Source organism: Drosophila sechellia, chromosome 2L (assembly GCF_004382195.2).
Source record: "Drosophila sechellia strain sech25 chromosome 2L, ASM438219v1, whole genome shotgun sequence".
Taxonomy (NCBI): Eukaryota; Metazoa; Arthropoda; class Insecta; order Diptera; family Drosophilidae; genus Drosophila; species Drosophila sechellia.
Genome location: NC_045949.1, coordinates 4570949 through 4592844, shown reverse-complemented (window position 1 = coordinate 4592844; position 21896 = coordinate 4570949). Strand labels below are relative to the sequence as shown.

Genomic DNA, 21896 nt, shown 5'->3' with positions numbered 1-21896 from the left:
AGGATTGTGCACATATAGTATGCAGGCTTTTGGCGTTTTATGTGATGAGACACTGTCGGCGGTATTGAATCATAAATGTGTTGCAAATGACACGGCAAATTAACAGCAGCTGTCGCATCCATAGCACTCTCTATAAAAGACCCATACTCAACTATAGCGTTCTTCCTTGCAATTTATGGCAAGGGAATGAAAAGGACGCTTCCATCTGCGCCTGGTTAGCATATTGCCAAGTTTCTTGGCTTTTTTGTTTTATGAGCGACCCAGAGTTTGGAAAACCATCAACTGCAGTAATGTATATTCCAGGCACCCAGCCCTTTTGCTCGCTGGTGCGTAAGTGCTGCTGGCCGTAAAAAATGAAATGTTATATCTCGCCCGATGTACAAGTGTTTGCGCATCCATGAGGATGCTCTGCGCTAAACAAAGTAACACGCTGCTTGACACTCGCCCTCGGATATATCGAAGCCAACAGCCGGGGAGTATCCTAAACGCAGCTGCGTCTGCACTAAAATAGTTCAGAATTTTGTCTTGTGGATATCTGCAGTAGCCGGAGATGGAAGGATTCTTGCGAATCCCGATGATAGATGTGGCCAAGTTCGAATGTTGCAGCATATCAGATGCACCGAATTTCGTGTGACAAAATACAGGATTTATTCAAGAATTTAGTATTCATGTTTTTGTTAAATTAAAAAAAAAAAAAGAGTAGCTCATTAAAAAGAAGTTATGTCTACAAGAATCTTTATAGATTGTGAATGCGTCTAATTAGCGGATTTAAATGGAGTTGGTAGTTCTTCAACATTCTTTTGAGTTTTCATACAGCCTGCTAAGTTTTCAAAGTTGTGTTTTGGCGATAACAAGTTAGTTTGAGTGGGGAATGCTTCTGGTTTCAACCTCAAGCGCCTCGAAATGACCCAACGAACACTCCGTGGACTAAGAGCTTTGGCACGTTTTTGCGGTAGGTACCAATCCTATTCCGAAAATGAAAGTCGGACGACTATAGGTGGTTGGTTGTGATGCTGGGCGAGGGGCAGCTCGCTCGTGTGGGTTGTATTTAAATGATTTCATTAGGGGAGCGCGTGGGTTTCACGGGAGTATCAGCGCATGTAACGCATTACCTTGACTCATTTATCACCGCATTTAACAGCCCGAGCCCCCAACTGGGCCAGGAAACCCCAAGCAAACCCCAATCTGGTGTCTAATCGAGCGCCGAGCCGAAATCGCTTTGTGTGACTTACATACGTAAATAAGGAGGACTCGGGCTCAAGTCCTGCCTCCAGGATTCATTCGCCTTTTGTGCATGCGCTAGCGAAATTTGTTAATTTCATTTGCCCAGTTTGCACAGGATTCGTTTTCTTTCCGTGTTTTACTTTCGTGGTCAGGATAGCCCTTTCTTTGTTTGCCCCTTTGCTGGCCCGGCTTTTGGCTGGGTCCTTGCCTTTTTTTTTGCCCTTTTATTTGCTGTGTGTGGGCAGTGCTCACTTGTAATTATGTTTGTCCTTTAATTGTGCTCATTATGCGTGTGCTGATTAGGCTATGCCCCAAGTGGCTCAATTAATGTGCATGCCACTATGCAAAAAGAAATCTAGGTCTCACGGTAGTGCACTCAGCAAAATGAGTAGCAGCTGTAGGTTTGTAGGGGTACTTGTAGTACTTGGGCAATGCCAAAATATTAGTAATTTGTAGAGTCTATTTTAAGCGCTTGTACCAATCCTTCAATTCCTTCAAATCTTGTTTGCCCGGAAAATTATTGTTTGCGACTAAACAATACCTCGTCTGCTATTCACTTTGCCAGAGGGGAAATACATTGGGCAAACAGAATAAGACATGGCGAAACCCTTTTGACACACAAAAGTGGCAAAATAATTGGAAATATCCTCAATGGAAATATTTGCCCTACATGAGCTATCCAAAATGTGAAAAGCAAATGGACAAAATCAACTCAATTATTAACTGAGCAGAGAAAAGGTGAAAGGCATTGGTGAATTGGGGTCAGGGGTCATTATATTTTCCTTTGCCACAGTGAACAATTGCTCTGTGAAAAGGGTTAGCCAGGTCCACTTCCTTTGTCACTGATAATCGTATTGTTCGAAATAATAGAAGCAATATTTTATGAAGGTCATAAGGAATTTAATCAGGTTTTATTAGATGGTATGTTTATTCAAAACCTCCGCAGCATGTTAATTTGAATTTTTCCTCAAACATGTAACGTGTATATCCTTTAATCTACCATTTTCGTTCAACTGAAGCCAAATAGGCGGGCAATAAAAAATCTTTGGGCTGTTAATCAAATATTCAAAGTACAACAATCAGCCAGAAGGAGTTTGAATAATGAGGTTATCGGCCTTCCGCCATTTCGGCATTGAACATCATTTCGGCAGACAAAGGCCGACTGCCGGCAGTTAACTTGTATATAGCAGTATGTATTTTACCAAATTGCTGGCAAATATGTGTACAACATAAATAAGTTCTGCTCCGGCTTTTGGCCAGTCCAGCAAAAGCCAGTTCAAGTGCGCCGGCAAATGTATGCAACAATAAAAATTTGGCTCGATTGTAATGAGAATTTTTATGCGAGTGGCCGGCCATCTCGGGGTCGAAGTTGAGGCCGGCCAACGGGGCGTATGAATAAACGAAACAGGCATTTAGCATGCCAATGACGTCGGACCTTTGGTCTAGCGTGGGTCTTAATATTTTGTTCTGAATTTCAGAAGTTTCCCTGGCAGCGGGATAAGGCGATAAGCTGGCCGAAAGAATTCATTTTTTTTACCTTCGCATTTAAAACTCATTCTGGGAAACTTTTCAACGCAAGCCGCAAGTAAAAAGAGGATCAAAAGTCCCACTCAATCGGCTTAATTTGTCACCGCCAACCAGGAATATTTCACAAAATATTAAAAACAAAATGAGGGGAGGTGAAAAAAATCAAACGATGGCTTTCTGGCGTCTGCCAATAATGATTAAGTATTTTTAATTGCAACGCCAACGCAGGTCCTAGGATTATGTCAGCTCATTAGCGTCACTTCTCATGGCAGATTGTCTGACATTTTAGTGCCAGTGGCACCGGCATGATTAGCTGGCCCGGCACATGGGTTTTTCGAGGCACTGGAGATGGTTGGGCATGAAAATTAGCATGTGACTGGCTGCCATTCACGCGTTTTTAAGCACCGCCTAAGTCGCACCACTCCAGGCCAAAAAAAAAAAAGGGAAAAATTAAAAGAGGGCAGGGAGACGAGTCAGCTGTCATGTCGCATTTGGCTGATGCCCGTTCCCATTTGTCTGCTGACACCACCAGCCATGAATGCGCTTTCCTAGCCAATCCTGCATCCCGACCGAAAGCCAGACCGACGTCCATGGAAGGGCGACAGTTCACAAGCCCTTTGGACAAGCTCATGGGCGATATTTGGATACTCTTTATATAGCCTTGAGATGTTGGTAGTTCCTGCGATATGTTTCCGCGATAATCTCGCCTTTTTTACTAAATATATAAATTATATATTATAAAATATTTAATTATGGCATTTTAGCTAACTTTACATGCTCGCAGCTTAGTTCACTTAAATCCTAGAGGAAGGGCATTGAAAGAGGTACCGGATTTGTACCTGGTATTACACCTATTTACTTTGCATTTACCTCAATGGCTTTCCCTTTTGGTCTGGTTTTTTCCCTTTGAGCGGTGTGCCTAATTTAATATACCTTTAAACGGAAAAGCAAGAGTAAACTGGTGACATTGCCAAATGTATTTCACCGCTAATTTGTACGAATGCCTCAGCTATCGCAAGCGACTGCTTCTCATAAAATGAAGAATAAATACATAAAAACGTCCGGCGTTCACCTGTCCTCTCTAATAGCCCTTGTTTATGTAGTTCCAGTCTGACCCAGTCCCCTGTGGAATTTTTATGCCTATAATTAAGTATCTTGTCGGTCACCAAATTAGACAGTCGAGCGATTTAATGACTTAAAGCTGAAAGCTTCGATAAATGTAGTAATAAAGAAAGCCATTAGATGGTTTTCGAATTATCTGACATTATTTTAATGAAAAAATCGGGGAGAGCTTTATAACAGCTGCTCTGGGTAAATTAGGGATCATAAGGGATAATCCCTTAAATTCTTTGTTTGTGACACAAGTCAGTACGCTTTAATTCAAAAATATTTTCACATTCGACAGTCTACACATCTACAAATTTGTTACATATTTTTTACATTCGCTTTCTACACAGATTTTTGCTTGACTAATATTAAAAGCAAAGCGAGTCTCAAAACTCAAATAAGCTTTCGAGGCGTCTTAAAACATAGATGGCGCCACATGTACTTGAGCGGAAATATAAAGCCCACTTTAGGGAGACAGTGTATTTAAAGTCTTGCTTAATATTTGTATAATAAATCCGGATAACATACAAAATCAGAAAGTTTATATTTGTTGTTGAATTAAAATTGTGCTTTTCTATTCCAATGATTCTGGGCATTGACAAATATAATCGTAGTTATATAAATATGATGTAATTTTAGACAAATTGGCAAATTTGAAAAGAACTTAACTCTTCCTCTTTTCGCGGAGTCGTAAAGTCTTTTGCGCTAACGGCAGATAAGCAAATAGATTGCCAGCATCTCATTAAAGACTTACAGCCTTTTCAGCCAAGCAGCCAGCAACAAGGGATATAACTAATATACCATCGCAGGCTGTTGCCCCGACCAAGCGGCCGTGGAAGGCAAATGCGGCAGGGTGACACGTGTTAAGAAATTCCGCACATGGCAACTGGTCGGCAGTTGAAATGCCACACAGCGGCAGCAAAATGGACAGTGGACATGGGACGCGGCGACGGACGGGGGTCTCATGCATATGCACAACATGGGAGATCCTCCGACCAGAGACCCTTTTACTTGTTTCATAACAAATGACTAACAACATGGCCAAGTGACTGGGCAGCGACAATCGCAGCTAGATAAACAGCCACAGCTGCAGATGCGCATGAGCATGTGCATGTGGATGTGGATGCATGAGATGCACTCGAACTCGTATTCGTACATGTATCTGCATCTGCATCTGAATCTAGAGCTGGAGCTGGAGCTGGGGATCTGCACAGCGGGCCGATTAGTCGAAATGATGATCAAAGTGCTGAAGCTTGGGATCGGGTCCAAGGGGCATTCCAACCCAATCCCTAACCACATCCACAACCATTGATTGCGTGTGGCAAACAAACGCCACAGCGGGCCACTTTGGAGCGGCAGGAAGCGCCTTCTGGGGCGCTTATCGCGATCGTTGTTATCTGCTGTGGAATCGCCCAGTGGTCAGCAGTCCGAATCGAGATTTCCGTTTCGCGATCCGCGATTCGCCGGCTTAATATTCAATTTGTGGCAGCGTTTGTTGAGCATGCCCAAGCCGGCCAGGATGCCATGTATTTGTATATTGAAAATCTACTATCCGCCCAACTTCCCTTGGCTGCTGGTGCCTAAGTCCTGCATCTCAGCCTGCACTCGTCAGCCATTGCAGAGAGAAAAATTACATAAATTATGGACTTAATTAGGGAGATTAACTTACAATCACGCCGACTAATTCCATTTCAATAAACTCCTGTTTTAGGGAAAAGAAATCTACCATAGCGTTTTCAGGCTACCCTGGTTGGAAAGATCTCGGGAGAATTAACTCCTAGGCAACAAAGTTCGAGTTTTAAGATGATTATAACCCAACTAGTAGCCCTTTTTTGTGACAGTGTGGCCAAGCAATCAGCGGCCGAAGGCAGGCACGTAGCTCAGCTTCCGCGCCGCGCAACTTGTTGCTGTAACACTTCATTTATTTTGATAACCATAAGATTGCCAATAAAATTGCATGGCCAGCCGATGCTCCAGTCCGCTGTACTCGTAGTGCTGCCCTCCATACCCTCCGACCGGCATTCTCCTGCCTCCGGACAACCCTTAGCCTGTAGCTGCTTGATTGAAATTGCAACTGACTGGCGGGGCAAGGAAGCTGCCGCCTGTCTTGCGGCCAGATTTGTAACGCATTTCCATTTTGGCGGTCAGTGTCAGTGGAGGAGCGCTCCGAATGTGACAACCGATACGATATGGTTCATGGCCAGTGCCGTGGCATTGAAACGGGGATTAGGTCGGTAAGTTCCAGTGGAAAAGTCCACTTAAGAATAATCAGATTGGTTAAGTAAGCTTATACCCAGCGATTTCAGCACCGTCGAAGGTCATCTTTAGAGTGCGATCCACATGTATCCACATAAACGTGAAGCGTTATAAATATTTTTGGATGCCGTTTGGCATTCGGAGGTGGTCGAAAGTGGGCACTGCTGCCGGTTTCCCAAATCAGTGAGCACTTGTGGACTTTTTGGACATGGTCGTAGGATATCGTTTATGTACGATACCCGGTATTTGGTTTCGATACTGCTCCCAAAATGGCCAAAAGCTTATCTGGGGGGCCTGGCCAAAAGGCAGTAGTACATGGCCTGCAGCTGTGTCAATGCCTTGGCAATGTTTTTTGTTTGTTTCTTTGTACCTTGCTGATTTCTTTGGGGGCACGGGCACCCCTTTTACCCACTGACTTTGGCTGAGATCATCGTCTTGCCATCCGCCACATTTTGTTGGCAATTTTTCAGTCACTGATTCGCTGGTCGTTCACTTCGTGTGACTTAGTTTTCCGCACGAGGTCATCATTTCCCTCCGCCTTTGGCCGGAAAAAACGGGTAAGAGGTGAAGTTTCTGCGGTTGGTGGTCCGCCCGCAACTTCAACTTCAACGTATCTATCTATCTGACTATCCAGCTATCCAACTATCCAACTACCCGACTGTCTCTGAAATGCTTGTCTTGCCTCGTTTTGTGCCTTTTTGTCTCTTTTTTTGTATCTTTTCCTTGGCTGGGCATTTTTATCTGTTGCCGCGCACGTCGGGTCACATTAACGGGGCTTTCTCAACGCTCGAGTTCTGCGATTTGATTTCCCTAACTCAACTTGCCTTCCAGCTGAAGTACGAGATTCTCGGCCGCGATCTGATCTTCTTCGGGTTCTCCGTCATGCCAGCAAAACAAACAATTAAAGTCATAAAAATTGTGGCCAAAGATTTGCAATTGTTAATGCGGTAAGCACTTGCTCCTCTATCCGCCAGTTGAGAAAACCCGACTTTTGTAATTTCATTGTGCGGTTATACAATCGCGAATCGCGATGGATGGCTGTGACAGCATGCGAAAGAAGATCGGTTCGTGGATTCTATAAGTAATGGTTAACAATTGCCGACTGGCTGGGATACAAATTTGGACGAGCTATGAGAAATGTTATTCATTTATCATGTTTACGGAGTACCAGGAAATATGCCCTCAAGCCCACTGCTTTGGGTAATTTTAAATACCTTTAATAAATTGCACTCTTTTAGATGTCTGTAATTATAAAATGGCTCGTTTCTCCCCCTTTTTGAATTTAGCTGGGCTTTAAAATTAATAGTAATTAATTGGAGTAGTCTATTCCATTTCAAAATTAAGGTTTATGGGTTTTCAGGGAAAACTGCCTTAAGTTACGTGAAAAGCTTAATATTCGTTTCAAGTGAAACATTAATATTTTGCTAGTAAAACTGAGTACACCTTCGTAACCCAGTTCTTAGATTTGTATTCCTCACCTTGCTCCACATTTTGCAACTTCCATTTGGGCAACTGCTGAGCATAATAAACGAATAAAAATGTAAATCAATTTGAGTCGGCCACAAATTATTGAAATTCCCCCCGGATTTTCGCTTTCGAAACCAGCAGGTCTTTGGTGAAGCTCTTAAGATGGCCAGAATCACCGAGTGTAACTTGTTATTTGCAGTAATTAATTTTGAGCCAAGAGTGCTAATTAATTCCGAGAGCAGAGCTGGGCTGAGTAAAGCGGCACAAATGCGCAGATGAAGGCGTTGGAAGTATAGCGCAAATTGTAGACCAACATCCGTCGGTTTTCAAGTCGGCAATTAACTGCCAGTTGTGGCCGAAACTGTGGCTAAGGCAATTTCCTACGAATTTAGAAGAAGGTCGCTCTGCAGAAAGCTTACATAACTGTTTGCAACGCTCGGCGGCGAGTCTTTTGTAGATTTTTCTCGGACTCCAACTGATGCAATGTCCACCTAGACAAGACCATCTGCTGTCGCTCCGCATGGAGCTTGTAGCTCCAGTTCCCTTAGCCGCATACCTGTCCCTTTCGGTGGACTGAGCCAATAGTAACGCCTACCAATACCTTTAATTATAGTGCCCGTCCCGCCAAGACTCCCGACCAGGGACGTCCAAACATGACGCACGTATAGAAAACATATTTCAAACTAAACAAACTCATCAGAATGGACACAAAATAAAAACGGAACGTAGAAACCAGCTAAAACCCAGCGAAGGAAACCCGCTGGGACGCGTGCAAATCTAAAAGTAAAGCGAGAAAAATGTAGACAACGCGTCAGGCCTGGCCAGCCCAGAGAATTCTAGGGCTAAACTGGCAGATCCGAAGGTGTCTGGACGCTCTGATTAGCTCCAGTCGCACACGCTTTGCTGCTCCAAGGTCACTGCGATGACGTCATCGTGGGGCAAGACCCCATTCCATTCATTCGATGGGGCAAACAAAGCTTTCTTAGAATTTCACACAAAGAAATTACTGAAGCGTTTTGGGCATAACGAGCTGAGGCTCCAAAAATATTGTATTAGATACCAAAATCGGCAGACAATTGCCTAAACTACACTTAGGAAAATAATTCTTTATTATTATTTTATAATAACCAATCTAATAAATTGTATTTTTTTCTAATACAGTTAACCCCATTTTCTCTGTGTATCCAAGCTCATGGCTAATATGTCAAGATTTTCTTATATGGCTTAGGCCCAAAAAAAGTGACTAACCCGCGACAAGATGTTACCTCAGTTGCCCACGCTGGCCATTTGTTAATGCATATTCTATTCTGGTTTAGCGCCTCATCAAATTTCTAATTTATGAGCCGGAGTTTCTCAGGCTTTGTGGGCAATTGAATGGCCGCCGGCAATTTAGCAATTATAAAATGATTAATTTTTGTGCATTTTCTCAACACCTTCCACTTAGCGGCCGCTAACCAAACCGGAGCCCAGCGGCTCCAACTTGGAGCCCAAAATGAGTTGGGATCTGGCAGTTGGGAGTTGGGAGCTTCCAGTCGCTATCTGCGGGCTGAGGGCAGGGCGTTAAAGCCCAACTACTGTCGATTAAGGTGCCGCTGCCCCGTTGCCGTGTAGGGTATCATTAGGCCAGACAAAACAATTTAAAATAACTACAGCAACTAGCATAATAATGTAAAGAAGCAGCGGCCATCGCAGTCCAGAAACGGGCCATGGCGATGGCGATGCCATAGACAATTTTCATAATGGACAGAAATAAATCTGCAGAGCAGAAGCTCCTGCTGAAGCTGAAAGAGCAGCAGCAGAAGCAGAAGCAGCTGCAGCCTGGGAAACTGATCAACGAGCACAACTTAATTAATAAACTAATGAGCAGTTTGCAGCCAAGTCCACCAAGTTGCAACCACCCCTTGCAACCCGCTGGAGTTCATCTGCGAGATTATCTACATAAAGTAGTCCCCGACGCGGACGTGCATCGTGCTCGGATATGGCTAAAAAGCCCAGCCTATTTGCTAAGAGATCGGCCAGAAATTAAAATAAATGTGCAACGTGCAAAAATGCCAAAGACCCCAACCGAAAGTAAAACTGGTACGTGTTCAGCGCCAAAATACGGCGAAACGGAACGAAACGAAAAGTAAGGCTGGCAAAAAACTGATTTATGCATATGGCAACGGGACGGACTGTACGTGGAAATCCCGATGAGGCATCTTCTGGAAATTAGTTTTGCATATTATAATTGTGTTCAAATGATGGCAAGTTGCAAAAAAAGATTTTCATAAAGTTAATAGTTAATTATCTTATATAATAACTTTTAAGAACATACAAAAGTAAATGAAAAACAATTTGTTGGGTTTCTGCAGAAGAGGGAAGACATAAAAAAATCAATTTGAAATAAACTATTTGGAATCTTTAGTCCGTAATAAAAGTGTTGTTTTCCACTCAAGTGTTTTACAACTGCCTGGTTGCACTTACCTTTTGTTCAGATGCATACTTACCACTTTATTAGGCTTAAAAATGATTTAAAGTTTTGAATACTCTTCCGACTTGCCATAAACGCTCTTTTTAAGAGGCTTTTCACACTTCCTCGGCCAGAGGGTAAACGAAAAGCCCTCATTTATGCACAAGGGGTTCTATAAAAGTGAGCGATCTTCTAATGGGCTTAGCGAAAGCCTTGGGATTGTCGCCATGCTGGCGAAATTAATGCCAACCAATAAAGATCGGCTAATGAAGTTGATTTTTTATGCGCATCTTGGCCACTAAACTGGCTAAACAGCCGTAATTACAGGGTCATTATTTAGAAGGTATCGACGGCCAAGTTCGCCAAGTCGGCGACTAAGACAAATGAGATTAGGCCCGGCCAACTGGCGGAGGCCAAAAATAAAAGTGAGCTCTGACACGACTGTAGTAAGTGAAGTGCAAGTAAGGCCTTGAGGGTTCCACCAGTAAATCATTTTGTTTTCACTCTAGCTGCTGCCGCAGTTTAATTATCACGAGCCGAGATTTGGCCTGTTCTGTCCTCCAGCTCGTAAATTGTGGCTAGAACAAGAGGCGGCTGACGGCTGCTGCCGGGGCAACATATTTCTGCATCGCCGTGTAAATTGAAAAAGAGTTGGAAAACTATTCAAATCAATGAAAACTGATAGCCCCGGGCCGTGGCGGCCAAGTCATGATGAGCTTGGGCTTAGTCCGCTCCACGCTGGCCCTATCCTAAGTACCACTAAGGTACTTGCCGCTGCACTGGAAAAAATCAAAGCTCTACAATTGGAATCTCCGCTTAAGAAGTTCAGAAAGTCTAAGGTGAGATATATATGAGATGTATTAATATATTCCATATATTCTACATGTAAGAATGATTATATAAAAATACTATTGAATATCAATTGAAAACACCTGCTCACCTGCCCACTTTTCTCGCTGTGGGTTGCTCCAAAGATGGCACCATGTACCATTTAAGCGACATGCCAACACTTGACCAGGCCCAGAGCCAGTGGGGCTGGAACCTAGAACCCAGAACTGGGAACTTGGAACCTGGGCAAATGTATCATTAACAAGTCACGACAAATTCGCAGGCTAGTCCACAGTCGGAGCGGACGTTTGAGAGCCAAATTTGGTAAGACCTCGACATCGGTTGGGCATTAGATAAACTGTGATCCCTGCGTCTCCTCCGGCCGCCGGGACTCCAGTAACTCCCCAGACTGCAGCATCAAGTGCCAGGAACGCGGACAGGTTCACCATTTCCTTGGTTCTGTCGGTCGCCGGCGGCGGCTGCTTTGAACGAGGACCCACCGCCACGTTCAGGTGTGAAGAAATCTAAAATGCAAACACCAAATGGCCAACAATGTGGCTTCTATCCGCAGTCCATTTGAAGTTGCTCCCCTGGGCGCTGCCAAAAAGCCACTGAAGGCCCAAGATTGAAACGGAAAGCGATCCGGCGCGGCGAGGAGGATGTGCGTCCATGTCCAGCTAACCCGGGCCATACCCACTCCTCCCATTCGCATTCGCAGTCGCATGAATTATTTATTTCGATTGTCTGCGCGCTGCATTATTTTTAGAGTGGCCATAAAGCCGGTCGATTTATGATCGGCGGTCAGGAGCCGTTCAAATTATCGCAGGGCATGCAAAATTTATTAACAAACATAAAAATTGCCCGAGAATTTATTTCATCTTAATTCAATTTAACAACTTAAACAGCCATAAAGTGTTCACATAGTAAATCAATGGCCACTCTATGCAGATGGGCTGCTGCCCAGTCCTGTCCACATGCATCATAATCATAATCATAATCGAGGTGCTGGCTAGGGACTCTATACTCTAAACTACAAACTCCAAGCTCCATGCTCCATGCTCCGTACTGCATCTCTAGTCCCCCATTCCCTGGCGGAATTTATGAGCTGCGCATGAAAATGAGTCAAAACAAATTATGCCGCTCGCAGGTTTTTAGCCAACTTGGGCCTGATTGACAGCGACTGCAGTTCGACTTTCGACTGGACCAGCAGTCCGCGTTGGATTGGTGGATGGGGGGTTCTTGCTGAGCGATTATGATGTGAACGCTGCCAAAAAGATTTCCATCAGCGGCAACAATTTCGAGGCATTAATCATAGCCGTCAAGTACGAGGGTGGGTCCCATGGAGTTCTACCCGAAAGTGCCACAAGGTGGAGCAATGCCGCCGAAGGAATGCTCCTCGATTCCTCGATTGCTCGATTGCGATCTCTGCCGGAATCGACAGGCATTTAAATCGTACGCAGAGAGGATTATGAAGAGGTTATTATTCTGGGTAGCCGAACATTTAGTTGTGGCTCTTCACTCATAAATCAAATGTTTTTGACTCGCAAGTAATATTATATATGTTAAACGAAACAGACTTAAAGCATTTGATGGATTTATTTGATGTGAACTTCTTTTTTCAATAATTTAGAATAACTTAGGAATGAGGCAAGCAAATGAGTTCTTTCAGCGAAATGATCTAGCTCTGGCAGTAGCAGCCGTCGGCGGTGTTCTTCTGGATCCAGTCCAGGAACTTGCTCACCCTGGCGTAGACACCCGGCGCATTCTTCTGGGCACATCCGTAGCCGAAGGACACCACGCCGGCCAGCTTGTAGCGCCCCTCGTTGACGATCAGTGGGCCACCACTGTCGCCCTGGCAGGCGTCCTTGCCACCCTGCTGCACCAATCCTGCGCAGAGCATCACCTCGGCGATCTTGTCCTTGTAGCGCGTCTGGCGACACTGGGCGTTGGTGATGACGGGCACATTGACCTCTTGCAGATAGTTGGAGGTGACGCCGCCCTCCTTGATCAAGCCCCAGCCAGCGACCACAGCCTGGAAGGTATTTAGAAGTCAGTGACTATGCTTTAAATATCTATAACTACTAACTACTAATAATATTACTGTCTAATGGTCAGATTTTTAGTCATAAAATTCGAATGTCTTGATTGACTCAGCTAAGAACATTCAGATTTAGATGTTTTCCTTATAGGCTCGTAAATATTTTATGTACGCCCTGAAAACTTCTATTCAGGCCTACATAAAAGAAAATACAGTTTGGCACATAAATCAAGGCTTGTACTCACGGTCTTGCCATCAAAGTTATGATTGGCCTCGGGCAGGCAGACTGGACGCATGTTTCCAGTCAGCGGAACAGGGGACTCCAGCTTGAGCAGAGCCACGTCGTTGACAATCCGGTTGGGATCGTAGTTGGGATGCACAGTGGTCTGGACGACCTTGCGCACAATGCCAGGATCCCGGGAGGATCTGTCGATCTGGAGCAGGCGAATGGTGATCTGATCCCTGTTTCCGTGCACACAATGGGCGGCGGTCAGCACATAGCGATCGTTGATCAGGGAACCGCCGCAGAAGAGGCGGGGATAATGACGACCCTTGACCAACTGGGCGGTCCAAGGATACTTGTTGGAGCGCACCTGCTGGCCGCCCACAATTCGGTTGACATTCGGGGTGCCGCAGACTGGAAGATGCAACATTAAAGGGATTAGGTATGAGATAACTACTTTCTCTAGAGCATTGTGTGGTACACACAGCAGTTCTGCTTGGTGGTGCACTGATTGCGGCTCTTCGGTGGTCGCACTGCTTTGATAGATTGCTCTGCAGGATCGACCACATCCACCACGTCGGCGAATTGCTGGGCGAGGGTTTGGTGGGGCGCCTGGTACTGGTACTGGGCCAAACTGAGGCCGATGCCCAGTAGCAGGAGCGGCAGGGCCAGGTAGACGCGCATCTTGTCCGGAGTTGACTTCTGAGGAAAGTGACAGAGTGGTTTGCCAAACACCGGCTACTTATAGGGCCCAAACGCTTGAGTTGGCGATCATTTCGAATCGGTTTTTTAATAAAACTAAAAATATGAATGTTTTATTGCTTGTATAAGCTGCGTGCGCATCTTTCTTTCTTCTTTCTCCCCGTGCTCTTCTTTCTTTCTTTCTTTCTCCGCTTTCTTTGTTTGGCAGCAGCTTATTTGCATAACACTTTATAGCGCCGCACAGACGCACACCTTGCGGTTCTCGAGTGCGGAGGGTTTTGTATTTTTGGCTCTGTACAAATCACCGTTTTCATCATCCAGAACAACTTGCCGAATGGCCCAATAAACTTTTAATATCAATTAAGGCTTTTAAGTGTGGGATGCTCAGAAATATGGGCTATTGGGAAGGGTCAATCAGAGGTGAATTAAAGGCTTAAAAGCTAACAATTAGGAAATAGCAAGATCATCCAATGACTGGCCCAGGTTTTATATTTGTTGAAGAAAATTACAGAAGAAGCTTTTTGTAATAAAACAAATTTATTGCTATTTTATAAAGCTTTTTAAACCATTAATAACAAATTTCTGAAAGAAATCCCTACTATATATAAAGTTATTTTTGAGTTATGCAGAGTATTTGAAGTTCGTCAAACCTCCGTCAGATTTTGCCATAACAACTTTGCATATTCATGAAAGTGGAGCAAACCCAAGAGCGGGCTCACCACTTCCACCTCCCGCCGCTTTTTTAATGGACTTTTAATGGGCATCTGGAGCGGCTTAGGCATCGTCATCGACAGCAGCGCCTCTGACCCGCCGGACCTGGCCAAAATAAACTCGGGCGCTGAGTTGGCGGATTCCTGCTGGCCCACTCGAGAGTCTCTTTCTCCGCGCCACTCGATCGAATCGAATGGAATCGAATGGCGAATGGCGAATGGCGAAATGCCATCTGAGCGATCGGCATTGCAGCATAAATATCCTTTAAGTGCCGGTTATCCGGTATCATCATTAACCGGAGGCAAACGCCCGCTTTCACGCTGCCGCAGATGGGGAATAATTTATATGGCTTTGCGAAGGGGTTTGCTTTTCGGCATAATTTACAAAACGCAACCAGAACCAGGGACAAGTTATTCGCCCAGCTCCTTCTGCTGGCTCCTCGATCATATTTCTTTGTATGGAATGTCGTCGTCGTCGCCCTCCACTTTATTCCTGGACTTGGATTGGCAACGAAATTGATTCGCCTGCGGCTCAGTGTCGTCCATCCAAACGCCCAAAAAATATAAATTAATAAATGCAGCGCGTTGAAAAATTGCGTGCAGTTTGAAATTATGCAACATGTGGCACTTACATGCATGCCTCCACAAAATAAATTATACAAGAACACAAATTGCCTCGGAATATTTAAGGTCACAATTTAGGGTGCTTTGGCTGACCTACTATAACAATAATAAATCTGCCAGAAACCCATTAAAATTGATAGATTTTACATATATCAAATATAGTCTGTGCTACGCATATCAAAAACGCAAAAAGCTAATAGACTTATATTTACATTTCGTCTTGTTTGGCTTGGCTTCCCAACATAAATAACTTTTACTCTTATGCAAACTATAAGCGCATGCAAATGTGGGCAGCTTTAGAAATTTGTTTCTTTTCGCAAAATTAGCATAATGTGTAAAAGCAGATCGCAGAGTGCCACAAACTTGGCCCAGATTCATTAGTTAAATGCACAACTTAATCATGGAAAGCATCAGAGATATGCAAATTGAACTCACGTCTAATTGTTGCAATTGTAATTGCCAGAAAAAGAACAATGAAAAGGTCGCAGATTTCAGCATGGTCATTATGTTTTCAGCATGAATAAATACCACAACCTCCCCCCCCCCCCCCCCCCCACCCCCCCCCCTCCCTTTGGTGGGCGTGGCTGAGTGACAAACACGCAGCAGGAATCACTTAAGACCACGTACGTATGCATGTAGGATGCAGATCATTGAACCAGGTTGGCAATGGCAAACGGGCTAAGAGAGCGAGGATGCCAAACTGTAAGCCAAGTTAGAAAGGTTGAATGGCATGCCATTCACTTGCTTCTTGCTCTTTGCTTTTCGCCCGGTGGCAGTTGCCCGTCAGAGTCACTCAGTCAGTCACTCATAAATTTGCATAAGAACATTGAATTGCATTATCTAAGCGGCAGTTGCAGCTTGCAGTTTGCAGTTGCAGTTTGCAGTTGCAGTTGCAGATGCAGTTGTTGCCGCACTTATCTCGGCGGTGGAAACAATCATGGCAAATGCAAAGATTTTAATTATTGTGTGTGACGGCGACGACGACTCCAGCTGGGAAGAACCCAGAGAAAGATGTCGAGTGAGAACACGAGAGAGAGTCGAGAATTGACTATGCACTGCAAGAAAAAGCCCTACTACTTAATTAAAACCAGCAATTAGGAGACCAGCTGGTCAGCTCTATTAGAAATTGATTGACATTGTGGAATATTTATTTGATTGCAAATTGATATGGTTTAAGAATTCTTCTTCAAGTGCAGTCTGGCAGACAAGTGCGGTCTTTGAATTCTCAGACTGACTCGGAGTCTGCAGTGTGGCTTCGCCTGATGTGCTGCATTTGATAACTGCCAGCAATGAAGTCTTAGACCCTTAGATAATGAAAAGGAAGCTCGTCTCGAGTCCGGTGCACTGCAATTCAAATTAGTAACAGGCCGGCACGAAGAAAAGGAGAAGAAGCGAGCAGAAGAAAGGAAGGGAGGAGCGGTGTGGAAGACTCGTCTTCGGCTACCGGAGAATCGTCCCCTGCAGTGCCAACTGGCAACATCTTCTTCCTCAATGACATTAATTCATTTCGTATGCAAAGCAATCAGTGAACTCTTCTCCTCCAGAACCCGCTCGTCGTCCCGATCTCGGTCTTGGTCTTGGTCTTGGCAATTAGAAAAGAGTTGGAAAATTGTATGCGGCTGCAGATCGGACTGCAGCTTCGACTGCGACTCAGACTTGGACTTGGACTGACTTTTCCGGCTGGCACTGCGCACTGATTTGCATTGCACGATTCTCAACTTAATTTAACATAAAGTAAACAAGCGCAGTTAACAAGCCAAATACAAGCCATGAGCGTGCGGGTGCCGGCGCAGCTTCCAGCCATCCAGTCATCCAGCTATCCAGGTTCAGATTCCGACCCTCCATCTACATCCTCCCTTCCCAATCCCTCAGCCTGCCAAGGGCCTCAGGTCCGAGACCATTCACGTATGCCCTCTTCTGCTGGGCCTGCTGTCGTGTGACGTGTTGTGAAAATTCTAAAATATTTCGCCCAGCTTTCTCACAAGTCAACGCCAAACGCGAGACACTCTAGGATCGCACAGTGGTACTCAGTACTCAAAAAACTAAATAGCACGTGGTTAACAAATTCGAAATATTCCTTTAACGTCCCAGCCAAATAAATTTGTAGTATTTGTATTTGTAAACTCTACTAATTTGATCAAATGACTAATTCTTCTTATCATTCATTGAGTTGTTTGTTTTCATTGTAAAAAAATATAATTTTGAATATCTAAAAATAATAATATAATTACTATTTATACATAATTTCTAATAAAGTTTATGTTTTGTATCACATATTCCTCGTCTGAGCCAGTTGGGCCTGGTGTGGAAGTAGGATCCACAAACGGATTAGTTTTAGGAGAAGTAGTTGTAGGAATAGTAGTAGTAGTAGGAGTGGTAGTAGTAGTAGTAGTAGTGGTGGTAGTAGTAGGAGTAGTAGTGGTGGTAGTAGTAGTAGTAGTAGTAGTGGTGGTAGTAGTAGGAGTAGTAGTGGTGGTAGTAGTAGTAGGAGTAGTAGTGGTGGTAGTAGTAGTAGGAGTAGTAGTGGTGGTAGTAGTAGTAGTAGTAGTAGTTGTAGTAGTAGTATTAGTAGAAGTAGTAGTAGTAGAAGTAGTAGTAGTAGTAGGGCTTAATCCCTTGCAAGGTTGGGTTTTTTGAGGACAATTCGGATTATATTCATATTCTGGTACAAATGGAAAATGGAATGATTTATACTCCGAGCGTACTCTCGGGATTTCCCGATGATATTCATTTGGGCAGCTGGTGTTAAAAAGTCGTGTCAAAAGCAGTATCTGCTTTTCTGTGCTTTCCAGTAAAGAGGAACCGTTGGCCAGACCATTTACTTGAATTGAGCTTAAAAGTATTACGAAATTAAATATATATGTATATGATCAATGAATTGTATACCTTTTACCTGTTGTTACATAACTGCCGATTTATGCGGAGAGCTCTATGAGTTGTTTCTATTTCCGATAATAGCTTATCGACCTTATCAAAAGGCACTGAAGGTAAATGCTTACCGAGCTATTCCAAGAATATTGTTAATAACGATACAGTATATATTTATAATGGTCTTACCAAGGATTCCCGCCTCTCAAGTCCATGTCTACGTGGCAGTAAGGAAATCAATACAAAGATATGCTGCCATTTGCACATTTAGTGCAGTTTCTGAATACGCTTGTTCGTAAATGAACCAAATTTCATTTTCAATATATCGCCAGCAATGGAGTTGGTATGGTTAATACTAAAACGAATCGGCTTGACATTTTTTATTAAGCGATTTGACGTGCAATTATTATGTAATATATTTACTTTAATTATTGATTATAAACAACACATAGCCAATACGTAACATTCTATCCTATTTTATAAAGTAAAACATAACATTTTTAAAAACATTTGATATACGATTTTTTACAAACTGTTTAACCAAAAAATATTTCAAACTCCTGATATCTTTAATTACTGATTTACATTCGACGGCGCTGCGAAATATCTAGTATAATGGTTTTGGAGATTATCTTCGTACAGGGTGATTCCCATTAGCACTTTGGAAAAATAAATTAAATAGAGCTAAATAAAACTATATGTCAAATATTCATTTTTACGAGCATCGCTTTTTTATTAGTTTATCAATTGAAAAAGTAAAATGTAATTCTTTTCAATTTTGTTGCACAATTTTTAATTGGCCCGGTCGATGCTTATGTCATTTACATTAAAGTTGCCTCCTCCAGGTGGATTTTTATCTGGCTGGTTGGGCACATTGATAGGTTTTTGTGGCTCAGAAGGTTGTGGAGGACGAAGATTGGAACTAGCAGGCATCTGTGATCCTGTTGGACGGACAATTTGATTCGGTGATCCAAGAGCCGGAATAGATCCCGGTGGCAATCCAGAACCAGGAGGCACCTGTGATCCTGGTGGATTTCCACCTTGATTTGGTGGCCCAGAGGGCAAAATCCCGCCCGGTGATGGTGGGTATATTCCTGAATTAGGAGGCTTCTGTGATCCTGGTGGATGTCCACCTTGAATTGGTGGTCGAAGAGGCGGAATAGAGCCCGGTGGCAATACAGAAATTGGAGGCACCATTGATCCTGGTTGATTTCCACCTTGATTTGGTAGCCCAGATGGCAAATTCCAGCCCGTGGATGGGGGGTATATACCGGAATTAGGAGGCTTCTGTGATCCTGGTGGATGTCCACCTTGAATTGGTGGTCGAAGAGGCGGAATAGAGCCCGGTGGCAATACAGAAATTGGAGGCACCATTGATCCTGGTTGATTTCCACCTTGATTTGGTAGCCCAGATGGCAAATTCCAGCCCGTGGATGATGGGTATATACCGGAATTAGGAGGCTTCTGTGATCCTGGTGGATGTCCACCTTGAATTGGTGGTCGAAGAGGCGGAATAGAGCCCGGTGGCAATACAGAAATTGGAGGCACCATTGATCCTGGTGGATTTCCACCTTGATTTGGTAGACCAGATGGCAAAGTCCAGCCCGTTGATGGGGGATACATACCGGAATTAGGAGGCTTCAGTGATCCTGGTGGATATCCAATTTGATTCGGTGATCCAAGAGGCGGCATAGATCCTGGTGGCAATCCCAACTTAGGTGGCACCTGTGAGCCTGGTGGATTTTCACCTTGATTTGGTAGCCCAGATGGCAAAGTCCAGCCCGTGGATGGGGGGTATATACCGGAATTAGGAGGCTTCAGTGATCCTGGTGGATGTCCACCCTGAATTGGTGGTCGAAGAGGCGGAATAGAGCCCGGTGGCAATACAGAAATTGGAGGCACCATTGATCCTGGTGGATTTCCACCTTGATTTGGTAGCCCAGATGGCAAAGTCCAGCCCGTGGATGGGGGGTATATACCGGAATTAGGAGGCTTCTGTGATCCTGGTGGATGTCCACCGTGAATTGGTGGTCGAAGAGGCGGAATAGAGCCCGGTGGCAATATAGAAATTGGAGGCACCATTGATCCTGGTGGATTTCCACCTTGATTTGGTAGCCCAGATGGCAAAGTCCAGCCCGTGGATGGGGGGTATATACCGGAATTAGGAGGCTTCTGTGATCCTGGTGGATGTCCACCTTGAATTGGTGGTCGAAGAGGCGGAATAGAGCCCGGTGGCAATACAGAAATTGGAGGCACCATTGATCCTGGTGGATTTCCACCTTGATTTGGTAGACCAGATGGCAAAGTCCAGCCCGTTGATGGGGGATATATACCGGAATTAGGAGGCTTCAGTGATCCTGGTGGATATCCAATTTGATTCGGTGATCCAAGAGGCGGCATAGATCCTGGTGGCAATCCCAACTTAGGTGGCACCTGTAAGCCTGGTGGATTTTCACCTTGATTTGGTAGCCCAGATGGCAAAGTCCAGCCCGTGGATGGGGGGTATATACCGGAATTAGGAGGGTTCTGTGATCCTGGTGGATGTCCACCTTGAATTGGTGGTCGAAGAGGCGGAATAGAGCCCGGTGGCAATGCAGAAATTGGAGGCACCATTGATCCTGGTGGACTTCCACCTTGATTTGGTAGCCCAGATGGCAAAGTCCAGTCCGTTGATGGGGGATATATACCGGAATTAGGAGGCTTCTGTGATCCTGGTGGATATCCAATTTGATTCGGTGATCCAAGAGGCGGAATAGATCCCGGTGGGAATCCAGAATTAGGAGGCGACAGTGATCCTGGTGGATGTCCACCTTTATTTATTGGCCCAGATGGCGGAATCCAGCCGGTGGATGGCGGGTATATTCCTGAATTAGGAGGCATCTGTGATCCAGGTGGATGTCCAATTTGATTCGGTGCATTGCAGATCGCTGGGAGAGGGACGAATCCTGAATTGGAGGGTGTCTGTGATTCAGGTGGATGTCCATCTTGATTCGGTGGTCCATATGGCGGATTCAAGATTGCTGGGGGAGGGACGTATCCTGAATTGGAGGGCGTCTGTGATTCAGGTGGATGTCCATCTTGATTCGGTGGTTCATAAGGCGGATTCCAGATCGATGGGGCAGGGACGAATCCTGAATTAGGAGGCGTCTGTGTTTCAGTAGGATGTCCATCTTCATTCGGTGGTTCATAAGGCGGATTCCAGATCGCTGGGAGAGGAACGAATCCTGAATTGGGTGGCGTCTGTGATATTGGTGGATGTCCAATTTGATTCAGTGGCTCATAGGGCGGATTGCAGATCGCTGGGGGAGGGAGGTATCCTGAATTGGTCTGCGAATTGGATGGCAAGTGCGTTCCAGGCGGATCTCCAAATTGTGGTGGGTTCCCATATATGGGGAGCGGATACCATTCTCCAGGGGGTGCTGGACCAGGCGGTGGTGGAGCAGAGGGTGGAGTCGGTGGAGGTGACCTAATTGGTGTAGTTGTTGTAGTTGATGTGGGTGTTGTAGGTGGTGGACGTGTTGTAGTTGGAGGTGGTGGAGGTGGTGGAGGTGGAGGTGGTGGTGGCGGCCGTTGTTTTGGTGGAGGGACAGGAGCCGGAGGTGTGGGATAGCTATCGGGAATATAGGGAAAATGATATGGTGTGTATGACTCCCCGAAACGTAGCCCATCGAAACTGCTTTCCATATTCCCCTTAAATTGGATTAAATAAACTTGATTTTCTATACGTGCTTAAAAGTCGGACTTACCGGCACAGAGAGGAAAATCACAAATACCATATAATTCCATTTTGACATTTAGTGTAGTCTCTAATATGGTCAACTTTAAAATAAATTGAAATTTAATAATTTTCTCAGTTTTGTTGAACAATTTTAT

At 44.6% G+C, this 21896-nt stretch overlaps 3 protein-coding genes across 5 annotated transcripts; all 3 read right to left on the bottom strand.

The window, feature by feature from the left end:
• Positions 1–12435: 12435 nt before the first annotated feature.
• LOC6613364 (trypsin-1) lies at positions 12436–13834 on the bottom strand. The gene is made up of 3 exons (XM_002037802.2): positions 13605–13834; positions 13142–13533; positions 12436–12890 (listed from the first exon to the last, which is right to left on the bottom strand). The coding sequence occupies exons 1-3, from the start codon at positions 13801–13803 to the stop codon at positions 12537–12539; spliced, it is 945 nt and encodes a 314-aa protein (XP_002037838.1). The 5' UTR covers positions 13804–13834; the 3' UTR covers positions 12436–12536.
• Positions 13835–17389: 3555 nt separating this feature from the next.
• Positions 17390–18305, bottom strand: LOC116803582 (exocyst complex component 5). The gene is made up of 4 exons (XM_032727464.1): positions 18213–18305; positions 18049–18158; positions 17811–17987; positions 17390–17663 (listed from the first exon to the last, which is right to left on the bottom strand). The coding sequence occupies exons 1-4, from the start codon at positions 18288–18290 to the stop codon at positions 17390–17392; spliced, it is 639 nt and encodes a 212-aa protein (XP_032583355.1). The 5' UTR covers positions 18291–18305.
• Positions 18306–18737: 432 nt separating this feature from the next.
• Positions 18738–21848, bottom strand: LOC6613363 (basic proline-rich protein). 3 transcript variants are annotated; one of them, XM_032727610.1, is made up of 3 exons: positions 21770–21848; positions 20480–21713; positions 18738–20302 (listed from the first exon to the last, which is right to left on the bottom strand). In XM_032727610.1, the coding sequence occupies exons 1-3, from the start codon at positions 21815–21817 to the stop codon at positions 18816–18818; spliced, it is 2769 nt and encodes a 922-aa protein (XP_032583501.1). In that variant the 5' UTR covers positions 21818–21848; the 3' UTR covers positions 18738–18815. The 3 variants fall into 3 exon arrangements, with proteins under 3 accessions (XP_032583501.1, XP_032583502.1, XP_002037837.2); XM_032727611.1 differs by having other exon boundaries at positions 18738–19858; positions 20744–21713; XM_002037801.2 differs by having other exon boundaries at positions 18738–21713.
• Between the last annotated feature and the right edge of the window lie 48 nt (positions 21849–21896).

Bases quoted from the DNA above. Each gene is read 5' to 3' on its own strand.
- LOC6613364 (XM_002037802.2), bottom strand. From the start codon at position 13,803: ATGCGCGTCTACCTGGCCCTGCCGCTCCTGCTACTGGGCATCGGCCTC. The intron at 13,534-13,604 runs GTGTGTACCACA...TGCATCTTCCAG, and splicing joins CACCACCAAGCAGAACTGCT to TCTGCGGCACCCCGAATGTC. The intron at 12,891-13,141 runs GTGAGTACAAGC...AATACCTTCCAG, and splicing joins ATAACTTTGATGGCAAGACC to GCTGTGGTCGCTGGCTGGGG.
- LOC116803582 (XM_032727464.1), bottom strand. From the start codon at position 18,290: ATGTGCAAATGGCAGCATATCTTTGTATTGATTTCCTTACTGCCACGT. The intron at 18,159-18,212 runs GTAAGACCATTA...TTCTTGGAATAG, and splicing joins TTGAGAGGCGGGAATCCTTG to CTCGGTAAGCATTTACCTTC. The intron at 17,988-18,048 runs GTAAAAGGTATA...AATACTTTTAAG, and splicing joins CGGCAGTTATGTAACAACAG to CTCAATTCAAGTAAATGGTC.
- LOC6613363 (XM_002037801.2), bottom strand. From the start codon at position 21,817: ATGTCAAAATGGAATTATATGGTATTTGTGATTTTCCTCTCTGTGCCG. The intron at 21,714-21,769 runs GTAAGTCCGACT...ATCCAATTTAAG, and splicing joins TGATTTTCCTCTCTGTGCCG to GGGAATATGGAAAGCAGTTT.